Source organism: Rhododendron vialii, chromosome 7a, assembly GCF_030253575.1.
Source record: "Rhododendron vialii isolate Sample 1 chromosome 7a, ASM3025357v1".
Classification (NCBI taxonomy): Eukaryota; Viridiplantae; Streptophyta; class Magnoliopsida; order Ericales; family Ericaceae; genus Rhododendron; species Rhododendron vialii.
In genome coordinates, this window is record NC_080563.1 from 4,450,723 (window position 1) to 4,468,294 (window position 17,572).

The 17,572-nt window shown below is 36.5% G+C and overlaps 1 protein-coding gene across 1 annotated transcript; it reads right to left on the reverse strand.

The window, feature by feature from the left end:
• Window positions 1-1,681: 1,681 nt before the first annotated feature.
• LOC131333603 (very-long-chain aldehyde decarbonylase CER1-like) lies at window positions 1,682-13,184 on the reverse strand. The gene is made up of 10 exons (XM_058368213.1): window positions 13,024-13,184; window positions 12,693-12,916; window positions 9,361-9,593; window positions 8,616-8,835; window positions 7,780-8,155; window positions 6,824-6,931; window positions 6,182-6,382; window positions 5,685-5,777; window positions 5,057-5,230; window positions 1,682-2,103 (listed from the first exon to the last, which is right to left on the reverse strand). The coding sequence occupies exons 1-10, from the start codon at window positions 13,081-13,083 to the stop codon at window positions 1,939-1,941; spliced, it is 1,854 nt and encodes a 617-aa protein (XP_058224196.1). The 5' UTR covers window positions 13,084-13,184; the 3' UTR covers window positions 1,682-1,938.
• Between the last annotated feature and the right edge of the window lie 4,388 nt (window positions 13,185-17,572).

Genomic DNA, 17,572 nt, shown 5'->3' on the forward strand with positions numbered 1-17,572 from the left:
TCATTATTATATTTCTCTCTAATTATTACTCTAATTTTTTTCTCTCTAATTATTATCTCTATTTCTCCCTACGCTTATTACCTATAAATCCAAACCGAAATGATACACCCACCGCCACTCCCCCACCGCACCACCAACTGCACGCATGCCGGGCCCACTCCGGCCACCGGATGCCGATCCGAGCCGTCCAAAAATTTTAAAAAAACAATCGAGTGGACTTGCGCGAGAATCAATGGCATCCGACGTGTGTAAGTGCTCAATCCGAACTTCCAAAAATCAGATGATCTGAGACGTTAAAAAATGGAAGATTGGTTTGAGTACTTATACACGTCGGATGTCATTGATTCTTGCGCAAGCTCACTCGGTTTTTTTTTTAAAATTTTTTGGACGGCTCTGATCGGCCGTCCGGTAGCCGGAGTGGGCCCGGCGTGCGTACGGTGCGTGGTGCGATGGGAGAGTGGCTGTGGGTGTATCACTCCTCAAATCCAAATTGAAAATCTCAAAAACCAACGGGTTCCAAGGACGTCCTGGCACCCCTTCCTTCGTCGCAGGCGCTTGTAAGGTTAATGTCAAGGAAATGGCAACCCAAGACTTTGAGCAAATGATTATAAGAAAGTTCATAAATATTTGTCCTATATAAAGTCGTATGTTCGAATCTTACGGATGTTGAATATTTCAAATCTTGAGGTCACTGACTCACTGAGGACATTGCCCGGCCATTAATTTTAGAGCCTCCAAAATTTGTCGAAATGCGTGCAAGTTGACCCAGACATCCAACAACAAAAAAAAAAAAGTTACGGAAATCACAAAAGACCCTAGTTGAAGCTTTTCCGGTCAAGTACATGGACCTCCCCTAGGTCCAAGCGATTTTTCAGTACCGAGCGGGTATATCCTACGTGGTACCGGTTCGATGCATCCGAGCCGTCTGATACATTTTTGGACAACTCAGATTGAAACCCTCTTCCTCTTCTCATCCCAACACTTTCTCTCTCCTTTTTCTCTCTCCAAATTTGAGCCGTTCAAACACGTAATGGACGGCTCAGATGTGCAAACGGGCACCACCTACAAAATCCCCAAACGTTGGTTTCTACCGTTCAGAAAAAAACTAGGTTTTCTATGTTTCTGCCTTTCTGGATATTCTTCATTGTAGAGAGAGCGTTTTCCGTTATGAATATTGTAAAGAGTAGGCTTCGAAATTGTATATGTGATCAATGGATGCATGATAGTTTGGTTGTGTATATAGATAAAGATATTTTTAAAACCATTACAAACGAGGCTATCATCTATCGTTTTCAAAGTATGAAAAGTCGTCGAAGTCAATTGTGAATCGAAGCTAAATTTTGTTATTAGTATATATATATTTTTTGATTAACTTGTTAATCTAATTATTTTCTTTCAATTAGCAATTAGAAAAAGTGAATCATACATGTTTCAAAATTTTGATCCCATTTATCGAAAATCATGACTCCGCCCCTTGTCACTACTGCTTCCATGCACGTGGACTGCATCCACACGTTCAAGACCCACCCGTTGTGTCCACTTTGAAGAAGCCAAGTGCATTACATTTCCAACCACCAAAAGAAGAGAAGCACCATTTTCTCGTATTTTCTTTCACTTTCAAATTGGTAAGTTGGTAGTTGACAGGATTGCCAAGACATTTTTTGTGGGTACTTGACGTACCTTTTTCAGAGGTAACGATTCATTTGTTTCTTTGAATACCTTCTAAAACAGAGGCTTTATGTTAGCCGAAATCTCTCTCGTTATATAGAGTCTGAATATGTGATACAAGGAACAAACACAAACGGAAACAAAGTGTTCAGTAAGATATTTCTTGGATACTAAAGTTTCCAAGGACAAATACAAAGTCTGCAGGAAGAGCAATAGATCGAAACCAGACCGACGTGCATAGAAGTGAATCAAGTGATGAAGCGCCTGTGACTAATTTGGAGTCATCAAAGGACGGAAGCCATGTTTGAGACAGGCTTCCCAAACTTGTTCAACGTCAAACATCTTTTGGCCGCACTCGTTTACGTTCCATCCTTCTAGAGCATGCACAATCCCAGCTACACGTGAAGCACTCATCGCCCTTCTTGGCAACCAATTCTAACACAAACACCAACAAATTTCTCAGAGTGACCAAACAAAGACGTATCCATGCTATATCTTGAAACACACACGAGAAATGCTATACGAACACAGGTTATAAAAATCAGTAATCTGTTTCATGATCTATAGTTCTGAAACAGCACATCTACAAAAACTTTTACCTCCATTAAAAAATTCTGTAGTACAGGTTATAAAAATTTTAATGACATGGTAGTCTTAGATCGTTGATTCTGTGTTTGATGATTTGTTGGAACCTTATGGGTAACTTTGAAAAGCCATATCGACTAAATCGTTATCTTAAATACAAACACCGCTTGTAAAACTTGTGATGTTGAAAAAGTTACATACTGCTAGCTGTTACACCACTTTTTGAACCAAACCCATCTTATGTTGCCAGTAGGGTTTTGAAAAACGGCTTTACGTAACGTAATGGCTGTTACGTAATGGTTTTTTGGGGGCCGTTTCAGTTATGGTAAAAAATAACAGTGGTAGGAACAAAATTCACACGTTTGGAAACTGTTCTTTTAGAGGCTTGGTACTGATAAGTTTCAAAGCAAGTGGAAGGATTTAGTCAAAGATCAGATGAAGACTTTTATCATTACCTATTTGATTTTGTGAATATTTCAATAAATATAAGCTTATCAATTAAGTATGTAGCTTTCCCAATAAACAGGCTTGTAATTCATATTGTAAAAGTATAGGAGATGAGTAAGAGAAAGAAAGAGAGATGTGAGTGAGAGTTTTGTAATTGTTTGTGTGCTTTATCAATAAAAAGTGTGCTTGCTATTGTGTGTGAGAAATCTCCTCCTCCTATCAGTGATACCTATCGCTTCCGCTTTCCAACAATTGGTATCAGAGCAAGGGTGACGAACCCTGCTTTCAACTGCTATTTCCGACGAGAATAGAGAGCTTCCGTTCACGGGTCATAAATCGAATCTGTCAAAAATCGACTTTGTTTCCATTGCTGCCGGATCTCAAACTGAAGCTTTTCCCCACCGCTTGAGTTTATGGCAAGTCTGGATCTTTGTCTGTTGTTGCACATGTCTTCACATGCGAAGAAGAAAATTCACGCAGAGCATTTAAAGTGGCCTAATTATAGGTACAACTGCAGTCAACCCCTGCATCTTTTGCTAGCCAGTCAAAGCCCAAAAGTTTTCAAAAGTTTTACTTTGAACCCCCCAGACGAGATACTGACGTGAGATGTGTCCCAAGGCACGTTACAAACGAGATATTGATCACGTGACGACCGTTGCCACAAGCAATTTAGATGGTGTTTTTGACGATGTAAGCTCAAATGGCAAAAGAAACCAATTTCTTTATGCTACCACGTTTGGGGAAATAAAAATATGAGAATTCGAGCATCCAGATGCGAGTGCTTTTGGAATCCCAAGAGCTATGGGATTCGGTAGACGTTGGATACGTTGAGTATTCCAGAGAGGAAGAAGTAAAGCTTGCAGACGCACAAAAAGCAACGTTTCATGAAGCGCGAAAGAAGGATAGACGGACTCTATTGTTAACTACCAAGGGGTTAAAAATGAGAATTTCGAAAAGATCTCTACCGCTGCCACTGCCAAAGAAGCATAGAAAATCCTTCGAAATGCCAATCGAGGGATTGAGACGGACGATTCGGGTACGGCTTCAACTGCTACGAGGAGAGTTTGAAGCATTGCAAATGGAGGACAACGAGACCATATCATCGTATTTCACGAAGACATTGACGATCGTGGACCAGATGGGACGATATGGGGATGAGAGATTCGACGCTTAAGGGGAGATGTTGAAATAGTAAGATGAGAGATTCGACGCTGAAGGAATCAAGCTTAAGGGGGATGTTGAAATAGTAAGCATGATTCCCACGTTTGGGAACTATTCTTTTGGAGGCTTGGTACTGATAAGCTTCAAAGCAAGTGGAAGGATTTAGTCAAAGATCAAATGAAGACTTTTGCCATTACCTATTTGATTTTGTGAGTGTTTCAATAAATGTAAGCTTATCAATTAAGTGTGTAGCTTTGCCTATAAATAAGCTTGTAATTCATATTGTAAAAGTATGGGAGTTGAGTGGAGAAAGAAAGAGAGACGTGAGTGAGAACTTTGTAATTATTTGTGTACTTTATCAATAAAAAGTGTGCTTACTATTGTGTGTGAGAAATCTCCTCCTCCTATCAATGATACCTATCACTTCCACTTTCCAATAGCCAGGACCGTTACATCTCTAATGTCCACAAATGTACTACCTATATTCCAAAATGTTTGTTCGGTCCGCAAAACGAGGACTAAAAAATAATGCATTTCTTTCAAGAAAAAATTCAAATTTTTTTTCATAAATTTTAAGAACTCAACGATATCTAGTAAATTGTTGAAAAAAATTGAAGTTTTTGTTGCAAAAATAATATTATTTAACGTCCTCATTTGCGACCGGACAAACATTATGGGATAGAGAAAGTATGTGTAATTGTGAATCTTTGTATTACTGTGTATTGTCGTGATATTGTTATGGTATCTGCCTCATTTTAGAAACATACGGAGTATATTACTATTACTATTAGTCATATTCTCATATACCCTATGGGAAATTGAAAATCGTAATATCAAATAGCCTTAAAACTTGACATGTGATTCAATCGTACTTACAAAACTACTTGGAAAAGTCAAATGTTGGTTTAAAATTTCTGAAAACATTCGATTTAGTTATAAATACCGTCAGAACATGCATGTACATATCAATGGATTTTTTTAGCATTTGTTAATACTTGAGAAAAATTCACGAGTGCGGTGGCCGATTCTCGTGATCCAATACACATTAATCACAGAGACTTTCGGATGTCACTAATGCTGGAGATGAAATATGATCATGAGCATTATTATATCTAAGCCACAATATTCAGGTTGAAACTCAAGAAATGAATGGGTGACGATCGAAGGATAAGTAAACTGATAGTCTGATACTAACCTCACATGAGTTCAAGTTTTCGAGAGACGAGGGAGCCAGCATTGCCGGAGTGTGGTGGTACAAGCAGTCGTTGCGCGCTTTCTTAGGAGGGAATTGGGAGTAAGGAATGAACAATGTCCCTTTTGGTGCCTTCTGCTGTTCTTCTTCACTCAGTCCGTCTCCCACTAACCATACCTGAGAAAGAACTTCAATTTCAGCTTAGCTGTGCACTTTTATGGAAACAAATGCGAATGTTACTTTTAACTGCGTGCGAGCATCGATTCGATGATTCTTTAGAAAAGAAAGTATGATTAGGTTTACTCCCTACTTTGCTCCCTATACTCTCACACAAAGATACTTCTGCAGAACATTTCAAGTGTTGTTTAGACTAAGAACCATCTTTGACAGTAGTTTGTTAATCAGAAAATGAAAGGACCAAATATCACATCATTTCGCTCTTATTGTTTTATAACTACTGTACTCTTTTTCTAGCAAGTGATAAACAGCGACCTCAATCTTCTCCAAGTACAAATTTTCTAAGAAAATTTATCAGTATATGTGTACAGTTTGTGAAAGGAACTGATGAAAGAAATAAACTCCGTTAAAGAATAGTTATTGAGGCAGAAAAAAATTCATGATTAAAATTTACCTTCTCAGAATAGCTCCTTGAGAGAACCAAATCGGATCCATATCCAGTGCTAAGCTTAAGCCTCTCGTATTCGATTTTGTAAAAGGTAGAAACCTGACAGAAATTCAATTATATCAGAATAGATATAGTTTAGCATTGTTTTTTGATTGCTCTCCAAGGCCAGCTCTATTCGGATGTCTCTGTTTGTGTGTGTGTGTGTGTGTTCATGGGCGCATGTGTGGACCATACAAAAATGGGTAGCAGGGCAGGAAAAGGGAAAGGGGAGAACAAATGCCTGAACCAGCTGTATGAAAACCATTGGCCTAGAAGGCCTAAACCCTGCAATGGGTGGCCTAACATTATCAAAACCATCGCAACAAGTAGAGCCCAAACAATCAGGCTGTAACAATATTGACACCGAGTAGGCTTGTCTAAACGCACGTCTTGCCCCAACTTAATCATTTGGGCTGTAAAATAGTGGGCAGGGATGCATTGAACATGAAGGTGAACTTGATTACCTGGATCCCTCTTTGGCATAGAGCAGAGGCAATGGAATAAACAACTTTGGATAAGCTGCCCCTGAGGAGGACTTGGGTTGTCCCCTTCGGAATGCTATTTAGGACAACAGCAACTACTAAGCTACTTCCATCCACCACTTTCACTTTGAGCTGAGGGTACCTTTGGATGTAAACCTCCCCGTTCCTATTAATTTCTTCGCCCTGCAATGTTGACAAAATTTACTATCACCAATAAATGTACACATGCATGAGAATGAACTAATAGAAAATGTGATAGCCTTACAAAAGTGGTTCAGAAAATTAGTATAATGTGATGTTACAAGCCTTGGTTTAATCATGTTAAGCCAAAAAAGCATTTCCTATGAAAAAACAGGAATGAAAAGGAAAAAACCCTACACTCTATTAGTTCAAGCAAAAAGCTAAAAACTATAGTGACATGTACATTCAACTTCTGGTCTAGAGAATTAGCAACAGGATGGAATCAGGATTGTTTCGATACTTCCCCATTTGAGGTTAGAAGAAAGCTAGAAGGAAAGTAAGAAAGAAAAGGAAAACGGTTAAGGAAATAATGCATGTCTTGATTGGTCACATTGTTAATTTCCTGGAAAAAAGGATAATGAGACAGAGAAAGGACCAACTTGCCTGGTTCAAAAGACCAAGACTTAACACCTTAGTGCCTCTGGCCTCTGCTTCTATTATAGCTTGTTCAATCAAGCCACTGATAGCTTCTCTTTGCCATTGAAATAAGAACTGCAACAACCATATAACCATGAAAAGTATACAGACCCAAAAAAAAATGACCTTTGATTATATATACAAGACTTAACTCATGCCAAGGTAATGAATTTTTTTTACAAATAGGACTAAATACGCTAAGGCTATGTTTGTTATCATCAGTACGCACTACGCAGGAATGGAATGACATTGGGAATAGAGAGCAAAGTTGACTGGGACTGAAAGGTCCATATCCATTCCCACTCAGCTGTTTGGGTGCCACATAGAATGATTGTGGGATGGACTAAAGGTTTCAGCTAAATGAACATGATAACGAAGTTACAAGAGGTAATGGTGGTGGTCGCGACAGCGGTGGAGATAGAAATAGTGGTAGGGGTAGTTGTCGCGGTGGTGGTAGTTTGGTAGATGTGGTGGTGGTAATAGTCCTAGTTTGGTAGAAGTGGTGGTGGTAATAGTCCTCACTCCCCAATGCAAGTGTTCTGTTGCAAAATTGTGGGCACAGTGACTAAATTGCGAAATGTGCTAAAACGCTGGGGTATTTTCAAAAACAGGACAAAAAATGCCAAAAATTATGGATCATAAGTGTCATTTTTAGTTTTCCTTTACTTATTTTTGGGTATGAGGGCTAAGGTTCTTTCCCCTATATTGCCGCTGGTTCTCATAGAACTTGTTCTTAATGACATCAAGGCTCAAGCTTAGGGACTACGTAAAACACATTTCACTGATGAAAAACTAACTTGAGCAATCGAAACATGCGCACATTGAAGATATAAGCACCACAGAGCACACATGTTGGAACCAGAAACAATGAAAGTAATTGCTGAAGTAAACAAATATACCCAAGAGATGTTTGTAACACTTACTTGAATGGTGTATCGTGGTATTGCCCATGATTGTAACTTGAGCTTCCCAAAGGTATTTCTCTCTACAACGAAGGTGCAGCCGTGGAGGCAAGTCATGAACATGGACCAAAAGGTCACAGGCCACATCAGCCAGAGGTACCACTTTGATTTCTGGGGCTTGGAGGCAAAGGACGCAAACCCAATTGGAAGGTGATAGATGGATTCGGGTGTCGTTAAATGGGTGAGATGAACTACACTGGGGGACTCTTCTTCCCTCTCCAGAGTTTTTTTATAGAGTGAATCGGTGGACTTGTCCATGGTACCGTAGACATAATCATAGAATGGCATAAAAAGTGAGTAGTTGGTCCGAAATTGGGTGTGATGCAGAGAGTGATATCTGTGGGCACAAAAGAACGGTCGGTCAAAGTTTGACTACATAAGTATCAAGTACTAAAAAGGAATTTTCTCACTATGGACAGAATTGAGCTCAACATATATATCACAATTTGCTAGTAATAGCATCACTATCAATCACTTTAGTTTTATCGTCAACATTATCAGCACTGTCACTCGTTTGCTTTGTTTACTACCACAGCTTCAAGCTCACTGATATTTTTAATACCTTGAGCTGCCATCCTTTTTAGTGTTTGTTAGTAACAAAATGTATTCATCCCCATTGTCCCCTCCCGTAGGTAGACAATGAAGATGTTTGTTAGTAACAGATATTTTTAACTACGCTATGATTCACCTACCTACAGAGAAACTCGAAAAAAGTGATTCAACTCAAGAATTTGCCATGCAATATTGAAGAACAAAACAATTGAAGTAAACAGGATGAATAGCAATCTGAGACTTACGATGGTGTATACATCATGTACTTAAGAGGGGGGAAAATAGAGAAAAGCCACTTGGGAATGAGCTCAAAGTTGCAGTGTCCCATGTTATTCATGAGATCAATGTAGGTTATATAACCAAACGCAGCCGCCAGAGAAGAAGTCCCAGTAAGCGCAGCAGTGACCATTGGAATTAAAAATAATAAGAAGTATGAGATATGCTCCGCAAATGGATGAATAACAGCTGCCCAAGTAAACAGAAAAATGCGCATGTGAAATAAATATCATTCTTGGAAAAAAAGGCCAAGTTAAATTCCAAGACTTCGGAACTGGGCCAACATTTTTGTCCGTATATGAAATACAAAATGGTATACAAATAGGTTTTCCTTCCAAAACTCAGGCAATAAAAATTTAGCAGAAACTGTTTTCCAAAATTTTAGGCCACAATGGTAACTTGGTAAGTGCTTTCTTTTGAAACAAAAAGTCTACAAAAAACTGTACATCCTATGATTTATCTCTCCACCTACCAAATGCATTGTATCTATTGTACCCTAGAGACAAAGTGAGCATAGAGAGAAACCAATTGGGGCCTTGAGGGAACTTAGAAGCTTCCAAACCACATCAATATTTTTTTTTTGTACAACAAAAGTCCCCCCTGTGAGACAATCTCGTAGTACTCCACTTTGCCATCTAGGATCAATCCTTCCTGAACCAGGCGTATCAAAATTTTCATTTCATACAATTTATCCTCTAAAACTTGTGATCTTACATGTAATGGGTTCCGTCACAATGGAGGAGTGGTGGTGGGAATGGTAGCGAGAGTAGAGGTAATGGTGGTGGAGTGCTCTATGGAGCCAGTAGTAGAGAAATTCCACTGGACCAGCATGAATCAAAGCTGTGAGGACTACACCATCTGTTCTCCATATGGGTAGGTGAGAAACTCCTGGCACTATAATGTTCGCTATGTAGAACAGAAGCCCATTCAACAGAATCTGGTCATCCCTGCAGGAAAAAAAAAGTAACTAGACTTAGCAAAAAAGCTTGTATCTTACAAAGTTTGTACGGGTATTCTCGGGAAAATTTCAAAAAAGCCCCTGAACTTTCTGACAACTTGCAAAAAAACACCTGAACTTTCACTATTAACAAAAAAACACCTAAACTTTGCATTCCGTTAGCAATTAAACCCCTGCCGTCCAATTCCGTCAATTTTTAACGGATGGAGCTAACGGAAGGCGTTAACTTTTTATTTTTTTTTACTTTTTAATTCAAAAATTACTTTTAACTCTTTCTTTTTTTTATTGGTAAATAAATATACAATAAAGTTCTTTTTTTTTCTTACTATTTATCAAAAATTACTTTAACTCTATTTTTTACTATTTACAAAAATAACTTTAACCACCATCTTTTTTGTTACTTTCAAATTGTACATTTCCCCTTCTCTCTCTCTCTCTCTCTCTCTCTCTCTCTCTCTCTCTCTCTCTCTCTCTCTCTCCCTCTTTTTTTTTTTAGAACTTTAACCCCACTCCACCAATCAACTACCAAAGCTCTAGCTCTAATTTTAGAAATTCGAAATTACTCTTTTTTTTAGCATTCTTGTTTTTTATATTTTTTACTTCCAAAATTACTTTTAACTCTTTATTTTTAGTAGTAAATAAATATGAAATAAAGTTTTTTTCTTACTATTTATCAAAAATTACTTTAACTCTAATCTTTACTATTTATAATAATAACTTTAACCCATTTTTACTATTTATTGCATATTTATTTATGACTAAAAAAAAGAATGAGTTAAAAATAATTTTTGGAAGTAAAAGTACTAAAAAAAAAGAAAAGGTTACAAAGAGGAGGTTAAAAGAACTTTTGAATTTCTGAAATTGTGGCTAAAGCTTTGGCGGTTGGTTGTGGGATTAATTGGTGGTGTGGAGTTGATTCTAATAAGCAAAAAAAAAGGGGGGGGGGGGGGAGGTAAAATTTGAAAATAAAAAATATGGTTAAAGTAATTTTTGATAAATAGTAAGATAAAAAAAGAACTTTATGGCATATTTATTTACCAATAAAAAAAAGAAAGAGTTAAAAGTAATTTTTGAATTAAAAAGTAAAAAAAAATAAAAAGTTAACGCCTTCCGTTAGCTCCATCCGTTAAAAATTGACGGAATTGGACGGCAGGGGTTTAATTGCTAACGGAATGCAAAGTTTAGGTGTTTTTTTGTTAATAGTGAAAGTTCAGGTGTTTTTTTGCAAGTTGTCAGAAAGTTCAGGGGCTTTTTTGAAATTTTCCCGAAAAACAATTACAAATTATTTTGCTCGAACTTTGTTTACCAATACCAGAAATTTCAAATTCCAACCATTAGTATTAGTGACCAACCCACATAAGCACTTCTCACCACAAATAAATCAAATAATATCTAAGGTAATGAAGACACAAAAGCATTACAGAGAGAGAAAAAAGATAATACTAATGGAGTAAAAATAACCAACCTCTATTAGTCTCCAGGGTGCAAAAGAGCCGAATCGAACCGAGCTTTTTATTGCTTGAACTCGGCTCATTCACCCTTTAACAAGTCGAGTCTGACTAATTTTCTTAACAACCTTTTTTAGGGTGAGTTTGAATTAAAACAAACTAATTTAATTCAAACTCACCCTAAATCTGCAAGTGGGAGCTGATTATGAGCTGTCTGTCCGTAATTGCTTTTATCTCATCTTAATACTAAATCACATGCAATTTAGTTGGTACCATAACACACATGGGATACAACAATTGAAGCTGTCGTGATGTCATTAATTAGTTTGTTTTAACTGAGCCTGACTAATTTATTTTTGAATAGCACTTTTTCTTTCCTTGTTAAGAAAACAGTTCTTACTTTCTTTTTTTTGCGAAAGAAAGAATTGAAGCTAATTGGACTCCTATGATCCTACCCTGATAAGTATTTTTACTCATGTTAGAACATCTTTATTGTATTATTGTTTCTTCTCTTCTCCGTTTCGTTCCCACAGCTTCTAAGGAAACAGAGGATCCGGATCCCGTTTAAGGAATATCGAAATGATAATTTTATTATTTTTTTATTGTACGGATTTTGATTGCAACAGCATTATTTTTTTGAAAAAAAATGTATAATTTTCCCTTTTTCTAAAACTCTGAAAGTTAAAAAAAAGAAGAAGAGAGGATTGGATTCGGATTCGGATTTTCGAATTGGATATCCGACTTTACGAATTTGGATTCGGGTTATCACTATCAGATTCATGAAGCTCGAATTCGGATCAGAATTGAGCATTTCGAATTTGAATCGGATTCAAATTTAATCTGGTCCATTGACAGGCCTAACCATGTCAATTTCTAGGGTCATTCATAACTAGCCAGAATAATTAAGCCTACCAAGAACCACAAAAAAATTATAATAAATGAACCAAAAAGTACATGCAACAAAAAATTAAAAAAATGCTTAACACATGAACCATAACAATTTTAACCAACCATAAGATCTGCAGCTTAATGATAAAGATGCATATATATAGCTTTTACTTTTTTACCTTACACATTTATTCGTAACTATACTAAAAAGAATACGTCACATAACTCAAAATATGAAACATAAACCAAAATAATAGGCAATATTTTTTTTATGATATGCACAGAGGCTGAGCCAACATGTGACCAAGGGGTCAAGTGTCCCCTCTAGAATTTTATCCCCCACTTCCTTCTTCTTCTTTTTTACACCTACTAAAAAAATGTTACTATAGAAATTGGAAATTTTGGATATAGGGCTTATTGTTTACTTTATTTTCACGTATTTTCAACCAAGTCAATGGACCACTTTTCAAAGGAGCTAGCAAATAGTAAATTGCTACAGTATTTTTTTAAATCTTTTGTGCTTATGTTTTAAATCTTTTGAATACATTAGGCTACAAGTTATTGTGCCTATTAAAGAATACTTAAATATTTGTGCTCATTATTTCTTCATTAACTTTTACGGTGATTTTTTTAGTTTGTTGTGAAATGATGCCTTCTGAACGGAATTTTCTGGCTCTGCCACTTTATGCCTGTGTGCATTATGCTTTTCTCCATGTACATGAACGTACTATAAGATGAACATGGAGACGTACCAATTGCTTTCTCTATCAACTTGTTCAAAATCAATACTCTTATCAACGATCCTGTTACTGCCTTTCGCCGTCCGGTGACGAGAGATAGAAATCCATATCTGGTTATGAATCGCTCTCCACAACAGAAATGGGAGTATGAGGATAGACACATTGTCTCGCTCGCTTCCGTTTTTTGTGGCGAACGAGTACACGCTATGAACCACCCACGGTGCCAAAACCACGTACTGCATGTATAATCAATCAACCATGCATCAAACAACAAAACAATGTTACTAGTGAATTAGTAAACAAATTTAGTTCGTAATATTTGATGTTTAAATAGATATCTTACCTTGAAGCTACCGAGCGGCGTCCATGGCCAGTCAGTTAGCACTCCTGGTTTCGAAGCCATGGCTTTTCTTTTTGTTTGAAATTTCTCACTCTAGCTTTCCCCAACGAATTCAGTACTAAACTTCTGGTTCTTGAAGGCCTTAATTATATAGTGTGCAAGCATAGAGAAACTTATTTATGGAAGCGACTTTATACAGAGTTGAGCGATTTTAGCCGTTTATTTCGACAATCAATAGTCCAGATTTTAAAAAAATTATTTGCTAGAATAGTTCAACTATTCACGCGAGTAATTTTTTTAAAATCCAAACCGTCCAAAACACTTATAGACACGCGCGATTGAGCGCCGTAAACGGATTGCTACTTAAAGATGTTTTTCTCGTGCAAGAAAGAATTGTTGGAGACTTAAAAAGGTAATAATGCACCAACCTCAAAGGTGGCTAACCATAAGTCAATAAGTCTAAGTACATTACATCATTCACTATATTTTTTGTGCGGTTCATTCCGAATTCCAAAAAAATATAGAAAAATGCCCACCATCAATACATGGGGCCCTCGATTCACGGGGCATGAAATTGGATATTACCATATGCATTTCTTTTATAGTAATGCTACACACACAACATAAATGAAAAATGCACAGATTTGTGTTGGGGTTCATTACAGGTTCCACACAAACGATCCAAATTGTTCATTAAATATAAAATATTTTTTCATGGGTCCCTGAGAAAAATCAACTTAATCATTACTTATAAGTGCTCGATTTAATCATCTAATCTTTCATTCGGATTTCAGGATAATAAAATGTTAGATGGTTGAATCGAACACCTATATGTATCAAATTGAGTTGATTGTTCACAGGGGGCCTTTAAAAAAATGTTTTACATTTAATGAACGACTCGAATAATTTGTTTGGGACCTGTAGTGGACTCCACACACGGATCTATGCACAATCTGTGTGGAAAAAGTCTGTGTGAATAAACTTACTGTTTCTTTTATCAATAAGTCTGTTCACACTGATCGTACATAAAATATGTTCCACTTGAAAAACTTAAGGGGTCATTTTATATAAGAATGTGATTTTGGCACTCTACCGTTAGCCAATAGCACTCTATTTTTAGTTTTGTTTTCTTATATAATCAAGACACAAAGTGGAGTGCTAATAGTTAAAACTGAAATGTCAAAATCAATTTCCTTTTATATATGTTATAACGTTTAAAGTTCAATGAATACTTTAGTAGTAATAAAAAATTTAACAAGAGTACATGGAAAACTAAATAAAAGTACACACATAATACTTGTATCCCAACCAATAATAAATGTGAAGAGAAAACGAAAACAAATATTCCCTCCGTCCCAAATTCTTTATCCGGTTTGCAAAACGAAGTATTAAAAATAATTCAATTTTTCAAGAAAAAATTCAAACTTTTTTCACAAATTAAAAATACTCATTGATATCTAATAATTTTTTGATTTTTTTTGCACCGTATTAAAAATCTCAATGAAATCTTTCAAACAAGATCCATATTGCATATTTTTAGATTTCAATAAGCTCATCATTTTTTAGCTTGAAATTACCTTCTTAAAAAATAAGTACTTATTTCACGTTCCGGAACGAGGCCTAAGTCTGATTTCCCTATTTTCACTTTTGACGTGTATGTGCATCTCTCTCACTCTCTCTCTCTCTCACACACACACCTCTTCTATTTTAAATCTTAAAATGCTTATTACTTTTATTTTATATATTCAATTTTTATGAAAAAAATATCTTTGCAATCTACTGGACAAAATGTATCAAACAAGTACCATATTGAATATGTAATTATGTTATAAAAAAATAATACTGTTAATTACTCCTTTCTTCCCACTTTAAATGTTTTTTACGGGGTTTCGTGTATTTTCAAACTCCAAAAAAAAATGTTTCTACATATTATTATATTTTTTAACACCAAATTAAAGTACTTAATTTTAAAAAATAATAAGTAAAAATACATTTTTTGGGAGGGTTTAAAATTATACTCCCTCCGTCCCTTTTTAAATGTCATACTTCGTAACTCCAACTTATTAAAAAAACATCATCATTATACCTTTCACATCAACTTTTTCCTCCACTTTCCCTACTTACCCATCATCATTACACTTTAGACTCACTAACTTTTCAAAATGGAATCTACTTTCAGGGACAAAATAGACAATGTACCAACTTTTACCCACTAACTTTACCAAATGGACACTTATTAAGGGACAGCCCAAAATAAAATACTGAACTATAATAAAAGGACGGAGGGAGTATGAATTTTCGTATGGAACATTGAAAATGGGATGGAGGGAGCATTGAATGTTAATCAACAGTAAATTAATAATGTTAATTTTTTGTAATAGTTGTAATAAGAAAGAGGGAGAGATGGAAAGGAGAGAAAAGCGTGGAAAGAAAAGAATGAGTAGTCACATCACATGGGTACCACTTTCCTTTCCTCCATATTTATTGCTTTCGTACTATCAACAACAAGAGAAACAGAGAAAGAGCAAAAATTATACTATACTCCTGGGGCATGGCTATGTGGTGCCCCAGAAGCTCTCTGCACCACACAAATATGTGCAGAGCATCACATGGGACACCACATGACCATGCCCCAGTGGCATGGAATAATCTCTCGAGAAAGAGGGAGAGAGAAAAAAAAGGAGCGTGGGGAGTCAGGACAAGACAATTGGACAGAGAGGAGAGAGAGGAAGATTGTGCGCGCGTGCAATAGGACCCCAAGGGAAAATACTTGTGCGTATTTGTGCACAAAGACCTAATGGGACATAATCTCCTCTCATAGGATCGGCTGGGAAGAACCCCCAAGTCTTTTAGTAAATAATCAAATTTCACTCATTTCATAACCAAATTTAACAACTTTTATTAATAACCAAAACTCAATAACCAAACTCAAAACTCAATAACTCAAAAACACCCCACATTGGAATCGTTCCATTGAGACGAATAATTTAGTGTGGTCGGGTGTGTAATTGAAATTCGTTTGTGATTGGACAAATGTGCATTTTGTATTGTGGGAGGTTTTTTGGTTAGAAATGCAAAAATAACCAATGTGGAGGTAGAGATTGTTAAGTTTGATTATGAACTAAATGGATAACCAAATGCTAACGTGACACATTTTGATTATTACCATTGCGGATGCTCTAACTAAATTCCTAGTAAAATAACGACACATCATTAGATGCATTTGAAAAGAATTTGCATAATCCTGCTCATGATGTGCATCGGCCTTTTAATGTGCTTTACCAACACCCGTTGCGGCTCCAAAAATATTTGATAGGGTGTTCAAAAAAATCTTAATCCCCGACTTTGTTTAACAAGACTGAAATATTAGTATAAACATGGGTTGCTAAGTGTTCAAATGTGAATTTTTTTTAATAATTCAGGTGTCTAAGGCAACTTACGCGCACCTTGATTAATCATGTCGCTCAATTTCACTGCCCACTTGCATAAAGCCCTATTAAAGCTGAAGAAAGTATTCAAATCTAAGTTGATTTGTGGTTCTCTCAAATTGATGAGTGTTCAAACTTTGTTTGGTTAGGAGTTCAAAGTAGGGGTAGAATGAAAATACACGTTCCTCAATGTAGCAGGGTTTTTAATTGAAAACGCAACCTACAACATGGAGCAGTCTCCATACAGGATGTTCCGGACCAACTTTGGCACACCTCGGACTACTTTCTACAGTCCTTCTCGCAGCCGTTTCACATGCTTACACGTGGACGTGAGGTGACCGCAAAAGTTGTTATAAAAAAAAATCAAACCTGAAATTTTAGGATGAAGCAAATATCTAAGTCCCGAGCCAAAACCACTTGCCCAATCCTTTGGGGTTATCACTTACCAACTTATGTTACCCACAGTCATCAATTTTAAAAACGTTGTGGGAAATGATTATCACACATTTGTACTATAGATCCGTATAAGATGCAAACTCTTACATTTTCAATGGGACCACTTTCATCGAAGAACCACAATAATTTCACCTTAAAGATTTAAAAAAAAAGAAAAAACCACGAGGCCAAGAATACATTTACGTGGGTTATAAACAAACGCTGTGGATTTGGCTACACGATTTGGTAATCAGTGGGAGTGACGATGGTGCACGAGGCACCCCCGCGTGCTTTGACAAGGGGACCCCCACTTCATTACTACTACTACTAGCAAAATCATCACACCAGAACATCATGTCCCCAGTCCTCCTTTTTTTTTTTTTTTTCTCTCCGGTCGCTGAGTCACGAATGTCTGAATCAGCTTACGTACTACTATTCTCCTCCTTAGTCTAGTCAAAGATGACAGAAAATTCATGCCAGGACTAAGGGATTTACAAGATTTCTCTTTTGCGGCTTGGCTGCCAAAAGTTACCAAATTTAGAATTCAAGATGTCTGGATTCACTTTTTAACACATCAAGAGATAATGTAATCAATTCACATCAATAAAAACAAAAAGGGAGAGTGGAGATGGTAAAAGGCAGTGGCAACTTCAGAAATTTGTGATAAAGTATTCAAAAATTATATTAAC

Bases quoted from the DNA above. Each gene is read 5' to 3' on its own strand.
- LOC131333603 (XM_058368213.1), bottom strand. From the start codon at position 13,083: ATGGCTTCGAAACCAGGAGTGCTAACTGACTGGCCATGGACGCCGCTC. The intron at 8,156-8,615 runs GTAAGTCTCAGA...TTGTGCCCACAG, and splicing joins TACATGATGTATACACCATC to ATATCACTCTCTGCATCACA. The intron at 6,932-7,779 runs GTAAGTGTTACA...TGGTTGTTGCAG, and splicing joins TACCACGATACACCATTCAA to TTCTTATTTCAATGGCAAAG.